Source organism: Eucalyptus grandis, chromosome 5 (genome assembly GCF_016545825.1).
Source record: "Eucalyptus grandis isolate ANBG69807.140 chromosome 5, ASM1654582v1, whole genome shotgun sequence".
Taxonomy (NCBI): Eukaryota; Viridiplantae; Streptophyta; class Magnoliopsida; order Myrtales; family Myrtaceae; genus Eucalyptus; species Eucalyptus grandis.
Window position 1 is genome coordinate 16,784,798 of NC_052616.1, and position 7,211 is coordinate 16,792,008.

At 44.4% G+C, this 7,211-nt stretch overlaps 1 protein-coding gene across 1 annotated transcript; it reads right to left on the minus strand.

Moving 5' to 3' along the window:
• Window positions 1-1,803: 1,803 nt before the first annotated feature.
• On the minus strand, window positions 1,804-4,984 carry LOC104444412 (scarecrow-like protein 6). Its single transcript, XM_010058071.3, has 2 exons — window positions 3,686-4,984; window positions 1,804-3,592 (listed from the first exon to the last, which is right to left on the minus strand). Exons 1-2 carry the CDS (start codon window positions 4,364-4,366, stop codon window positions 2,147-2,149), a joined length of 2,127 nt encoding a protein of 708 aa, XP_010056373.2. The 5' UTR covers window positions 4,367-4,984; the 3' UTR covers window positions 1,804-2,146.
• Between the last annotated feature and the right edge of the window lie 2,227 nt (window positions 4,985-7,211).

A 7,211-nucleotide genomic window follows, 5' to 3' on the forward strand; every position in this document is an offset into this window, starting at 1 on the left:
TCAAGCACACGGATCGGCGTTAATCTCCAACCCGGTTTGACACTACCACTTTCGTTAGCTATGTCGACCAGCTGATCCCGACCCTTTATTTGTCCTCCTTAGCAGATGGACTACACAGCTTTGCTGCATACGTTTAGTCACATCATAGGACTTCAACCGTGACTACGATATCTTTGTTCGGATCCTCATTGTTTTCCCTGATAATGAGTACACCTTGACTGAACATAGATTAGCACTTTGCCAAACAAGAGTTTTTTTTGTTTTTTTTAATGGGGGGATGCGAACAATGGAGAATTTAAGCAGAGTTCTATCGGTTTTTCCACCTGTGTAGAACATCAATCATCAATCACAATCATCATTCAAGAAACCTCTCTCTCTCTCTCTCTCTCTCTCTCTAGAGCAACGTGGCCTCAATCATTTAATAATATGATTATGCCTAAACTAAAGGAAGGCAAACTAAATTATAAAAAAAGAGAGGAAAGGGGGCCCCTCAGATTTTAATAAAACAAGAGGTTAAGATTAATCATGTGAGGGGGGTCCAGTGCCTACTACTGAGGCCAATGTGGCTTTCATTAAGGGAGGCATGCAAGAAAAACCAGGACCAAGACACCGAATACATTGTATCTCAACCACCACCATACATCAGCTTTTGAAAAATCTGTCACAACTGCAAATTTCAACGGAAATCAACCATTTAAAACTCATCACCTTGTACATAAATCATAAGCGAAGCCCCCTTCTGGCTCATATGCATACCTAAGAGAATGTATCTCTTGATAGCCGAGAACCCCGGTGGCGTTGCGTAAGACATTACCCAAGCCATTGCTCTTCCCTGTATTTTCAGTGACCTGTGCGCTATGACCATCATCCTCGCGCGCGAGGAGGATAGAACATTTGCATACAGAATCCCGACATACCCTTCAATGCATCAAAATGTATTCCATACATGAACATAAGAGGACTGCTAGAAAGGTGATTCTTTTCAAGTACAATCTACACTACAGCTATAGCTAGCCCGCAGAGCCGACGTTAGGGCAGAGGCTACGATGGAACAGCTAAAAGTTTCACATAACTCGAAGAAGAAGGAAGAAGCTAGCTATAGAGGAGAATTTTCTAATGAGGAAGACTTCGTGCAAAGATGACTCAGTTGATATATATATATATAGTCATTTGGGTGGAAAGACCACCATGTCATCCCCCATTCTTGATAGATTTGAGGTGTGACAGTTTATGTCCTCCGCTGGTTGCGCAAGGACTTGAAACTGTATCCGGCTTGCAAATTCAGGATTTAGGGAAAGGCTACGCATGTTTCACAGCCAGATGGACATTGGAAACTCCAGATTAAAATCAGACAAACTATAACTGGAGCTGTGTATTTCAAATATAGAATTTGAACCTGTTCTGGAAAATAGCATACTAAGTTCTAAATAAATCGGAACTCGGAAGAAGTCCTGGAGGCTACGCAGAAGGATTTCGCAATCGAATGGGGAAAGAAACTAGCTATTGTTTTGTTTTCGGATATGTATGCTTAGACCAAAGCTTAAATAGGTTTTCAAGAACCAACCGAAGGTAAACACGCGAGCGCTTGATTCTTCTAAACGAAAATAAAAATAAGCTACACAAGGTATTTGGAGACTTAGCATAAGATTTATACTGATACCACACATAGCCTCTAATTATCAAGAGAACAAACTATAAAGTGATCCTTTCAACAAAATCCGCACAACCTAAACAGCACCATGAAGCTTACTATGTTGATGATCTAAGATTGGCAAAGAGAGTTGAATAGAAGTTAATCGTGACTTTTCGGAATTTGGAAGTTCAAAGTCAATTTCTTTGTCAATATCTTACTTAACATTGTTGTCAAGTGTACAACAATCAGCTACATCCTCAAAACATGGAATAAACACCATACACCATTTAACACCCATATTCAAAGTAAGAGGCTAAAACAGTACAAGTGATTCAGTCACCAAGTTGGTTGGTCTTTAATTGGAAATAGTAGACCCAAACCAGATAGACGATTAGCATACTACATCCCTCAGCAATTAAGAAAAAGTAAAGATCAGCATCAAAAGGCAATAGGGTATGTCACCTCCATGATGAAGGCCAATTTGCAGAACTTTGCTCATGAGATGCAAGCCCCTCAGCATCTCCAAGCAGAGGCGGATACCAGCTCTTTCCGCTGCCAACAGAGCACGAGAGAATGCTGTCTCTTCTCCACATGGAAACCCCTAACTGCAGTCCGCTGCAGCAGATACTTGGCTTGAGATTCGTTGAAATTGCTAAATGTCAATGGGGAGAACCCAGACGACAAAAACAGCGACCTCCAAGGAACAGTTCTCTCTGGTGTCCGGTGTCGACCCATTATGATTTTCTCGATGCCAGGTTGAAGAAAGTACTTTTCAATCTTTTGCAATACCTCTAAGTTCACATGCACAGCATCAAGAGATTCAAGCAAGCTTGAATGACAGTCGAGGGCGTGGACTACCTGCTGTGGGAATGGGACATCGGTTCGGTCGCAGCTTCTATCCAGTGACATCACAATCTTGGGAGAGAGTTGCTTCACAAATCGAAGTGCTAGCGGTAAAAACGACGGATGAGCGGAGAAGGAGCCAATAGGAAGATTAACAGCAATCGCCTCACCATCTGGCACATTGAGGGGCAGTGGCCAAGGTGTTGAACTTAAAGCCTCAATGTTTATGACTTCGAATTCTAAGGCAACATTAATTTCATTGGCAAAGTGCTTAAGGTTTTCCTGGGTGAGGGTGAGCTCGACCTCGTCATGGGTCGTGGGAGATGCAAAAGCAGTAATCTTGAGCGAGGGAGCACCCCCATTCCGCAGTGCGAGTTCTTGCATCAGAGAAGCCCATTGCCCACCATAACCAATGTCGAAACTAATTATGTGGACTCTTTCAAATCCTTCCAATGCTTCAAGAAAGGCTTGGTTACACGTGAAGTTTGCAAATTGAAGGACAGGAGAGATCTCAGAGAACGACTTAAATGCGCCGATCTTGTAAATGAGACTAAAAGGCGAGAAGGCCGGAGGATTAGTCGAATTAGCATGGAGGAGCAACTGCAGAGCCTCCTTGACATAAAAGGCAGCCCTATGAAAAGGCTTACCTATAGGAGAGAGCTGGTGATTGAGCCGCGCCAATATCCCTTGCGCGAGTACCGAGTTCCCGGTTTCTATCAGCTCCACGGCCTTATAAAGCTGTTCAGCTATCGCCTGCTGAAGCTGTTGGGTCACGATGTCTTCATTTACCATCTTCTGTTTCATCACAGCTGCCACTGGCCTCTGCTGAAATTGTTGAGGATGCAATTGAAGCTGCTGATGCTGCTGTCGCCGGGCGAACAAGTCCTGCCCAGAATCCAACAAGCCAGTCCCAGGGCCGGAATAATTCGGCTCGATGGAGCCAGGGTTTAGCCTCTTCGGGGGTGGCGGCAACAGCAGGTGATGATCCTGCATCTGAGGATGTCCCGGTGGCAGGAAAAAAGAAGGATTCGAGGGGAACTGTGCCTGGTTGTGGTTAATAATCGCTTGGGGGTTGAAAATCATGGGCTTTTCATCAAGAGATTCATTGTGATGTTGCTGAAAAACACCAGGAGGCAAAGCAGGCACAGTAGCATTGTTAGCTGCAGAATTGAAAAAGGGGATTGGGTTTGAGACTGAAGGGGCCCTTACATTGTTGCCATGAAGATTTTGGGCACCCAGAGCGAAATCAGAGCCCGAGTCATGCAGAGAAGTCTCAATGTTCAAATTGGTGCTGGTCACGGGCTCGAAGCCGAACCCCGGATCCAGCACCCCGAATCCCGCACTGAATTCCAGTTCCTGAGACCCACCGGTGCCCTGCAAGAGCTTGCTCAGTCCCATGGATGGGTCCTCAATGTCACCCATTATCATCCTCAGAATCGACTGCTCCTGACTGTTCTCAGGCAAGACACCTTCCCAGTCCTCCACTCCCATCCCACATTTTGCTAGAGCACCCTGAGGCGTGTTGTTGCCCGAGGCCGCCGCCCCCGCCGCCGCAGCACAGCCGGTGGTGTCGGTCGAGGCACCACCTCCCCCGCCGCCGCTGTTGAGAGAGGAAGACAGTGTAGAGGACGGTTGAGGGCTGGGGCTTCTCCTGATTTCAAGAAATGATGATTTCTCGCTGCCCACATAGAAATTCCCCAATTTGCTTCTTGGGGTCTCGCCGCTCGACCACTTCTGCTGCTGCTGGAGGCTGTGGTGGCGGTGGTGGTGCTGGCGGTGGTGGTGGTGGTGGTGGTGATGGTGCTGCGGGGACGAATCTGACGAAGCAGAGAAATCTAGCACCACCCCTTTCCTTTGAAGCTCCTCAAAGGGTAAGGGCGTGGCCTTCATCTAAAGAAAAGAGACACTCGCACACCAAGCAAGCTAACGAAGAAAAAGGCACCCCAAAAAAAAAAAAAAAATGCTTCTCTTTCCGAACACTCCCCCCCGCGCCAACGCACAGCCGCAGAGCTCCGCCGATTCGGACCCGAACCCAAGAAAGCTCCGAAGCTCAGCTCGCGGCAAGAAGAGAAAAGAGGGGACTCAACAACGACTCAAGAACGACTCGAAGAAACGGAACAAGAACCCGACCCAGAGAACGCGGAGAAAGAGACGGGGGGGAATCAGATTGCGACGGCGGAACGGCGGCAGCCAGCCCCGGCGTCTCCGGACCAGAAGGAGGAGGAGGAACAGCCACAGCCCGCGGAATGCATGCAGATCCGGAACCCACCCACGCCGCAAGACCCGACCTTGTTCTTCTTCTTCACTTGCTCCCTCTCCCCCACCATGAACCTACACGCCATCCTCCTATCTCTCCCTCCCGCGACAGCAACGCCCGCAGCAGCAGCACCACCACCTCCCTCTGCTTCTCGAAAGTCTTCTTTGCTGCTGCGTCAAGGTGGAGACTTCGGAATAAGCTCCACTCCTCCCTCCCTCCTCTCCTCTCCTCTCCTCTCCTCCCTCTCCCTCCCTTTCTTTCTTTCTTATCTCCCCTTTCCTTCCCTTCCCTTTCTTTCTTGTTTTTCTTTTGTGTGTGTTGGGTTTGGGGCAGTGGTGTTTGTTTGTTTTTTTTTTTTTTTTTTTTTTTTTTTTTGCCCCTTTGCTGTTCTTTCTCTTCGCCTCTGGGCCTTTGTAAGTAGTACCTCCTCTGCCTTCTGTTTTCTGCTATGGATGCGTGCAACATATAAAAGTGGTAAAGTGCCCCATCAACAATCCCCTCCTCTCTCTCCCCTCTCTCTCTCTCTCTCTCTCCCTTCTCTCTCTAGCATGCATTTTTTTTAAAATAATTTCTCTTCCTTTTTTTTTTCCCATATTTTAAAAACCATTTATGGGGGGTGAATTTATAATTAGTGGGAGTATTTTATGTGGCTTTTGTCTGGAGACGGACTTTAAGCCACTCATTGTGAAGCCCCCTTTCTTTTTCATTACCCGCGTAACTATAAATTTCTCTTTTCGCTAATTTTTCACCCCCCAATTTTCTTTTTTCTTTTTTCTCCCGTCATATCACAAAAAAAAAGAAAAAAAAAAGAAGAAGCGATTTCGACCCTTTTTAGCAGAGACCAACGACATCGAGGGGGGAAAGGCGAACCGGACTTCATCAGACTGTTCTTTTTTTTTTTTTTTTTTTTTTTTGCCCCCGCCTGTCGCCTCGCTCCCCAAAATGCCCCCGCTCTCCCCCGCCCATTTTCGCCCCGGCCAGGGGCAGAAGGGTCATTGCGCGGGAGCAAGCTCTGCCCCTGTAGGCCTGGTTTTCGAGACTGAATCTGACGACACGGGGCAGAGAGAGAGAGAGAGAAAGTTTTGAGATTGTCGAGACGGGCTGCGCGCGGGGGATCGGACGGCGGAGACGGGCCGCGGGCGACGGGGGACGTGCGGCTGCGATCGTGATTAAGCGCGTGATTAAGCGTGTGATTAGCAGGGGTTAATTAAGGGGTCCTGAGGGGTGTGTTTAGAGGGGGTGGTGGTGGGGCCCCGTGGGGACCACGTGGGGGTGGGCCCGGCTTTCCCTTTGGTGAACTGTCGCTTTCTTTGGTTGCTCGGAGAAAGTGAAAACCAACAAAAAGAAAAAAAAAAAAAGAATTTGCAAGTGAAAGCATTGATTGACGGCCGTGAACTTTTTTGTTTTTGTTTTTTTATGTAATTAGAGGTTGAAAACGAAAGACAGAAAAAAAAAAAAAACTCCCTTTTTTTTAAACCCATTTATTTCATAAAAATGAATGGATGAAAAAGATTTAACCGTTCCCGTAAAAACTTAGACATGAATTGCTGTTGACAATCAAACGCTCATCATTAGTTTAATTACTTCAAAACGACACGAGTAATTATTTTTTTTTAAAAATACTCTATAAATCATTTGTTTTTCACATAATAGACGGAACCTTTTATTTCTTCTATTTTTCTCTTTCGTACTTATTAAAATTGGAGTTTGCCCCAATCAAATCTCTGGTGATTTTCTTTTTTTAACTATATCATCATAGGAACGCTTATTAAGTAAGCAATCAAAGAAAATTTATAATTGTTAATACATTATTTTTCTATTGGTATATGAAATCACTTGAAATGTTACTAATAAATTATTTTTAATGAGAGTCTTAAGAGCGTTCGTTAAAAACAATTTATTCTTTTTCCTACATTTTAAGACGTCTCTAAAAACCTTCGGTTTTAGGTTTAATTTTAATATTGATATGAACTTTTTTTATGTAAAAGAATATCGTAAATTTTCACTCTCATGCCAGATCTGTCGCACATCCGAAACTCACCATTAATTTCTTTAAAATTATTGAGGTTGTCATTGTTTCATAAAAATGTGAGCATATTGGTGAAAATGTAGATTTGGATAATGAATCTTTGACTAACCTTAATTTTGATAATCTTGAAATAATTAGCTGTGATTTCTGAACTGAGGGCAGATTTGAGGATATAGTGAAAGTTTATGATTTTTTCAACAAAAAATTTAAGGAAAAATTTAAGATTATATCTAAAATTTGAGGTTTTTAAAGGTAATTAAGCCCTCTTGTTAATTTATTGCTTAGTTAGCGGACCTTCTTCTCTCCCACCGCAACACAACCTATTCCATCGTTGCTTCATTTGTAACTCTTTTATCTTTATTTTATCGCTTGTAAATTTAATTGTTTAAGCTGCTCCCAATTCTAAATGTCAACTTTGCACTATAATTCATTTAATGTACTAATACGTG

Bases quoted from the DNA above. Each gene is read 5' to 3' on its own strand.
- LOC104444412 (XM_010058071.3), bottom strand. From the start codon at position 4,366: ATGAAGGCCACGCCCTTACCCTTTGAGGAGCTTCAAAGGAAAGGGGTG. The intron at 3,593-3,685 runs GTAAGGGCCCCT...GGTGTTTTTCAG, and splicing joins AAAATCTTCATGGCAACAAT to CAACATCACAATGAATCTCT.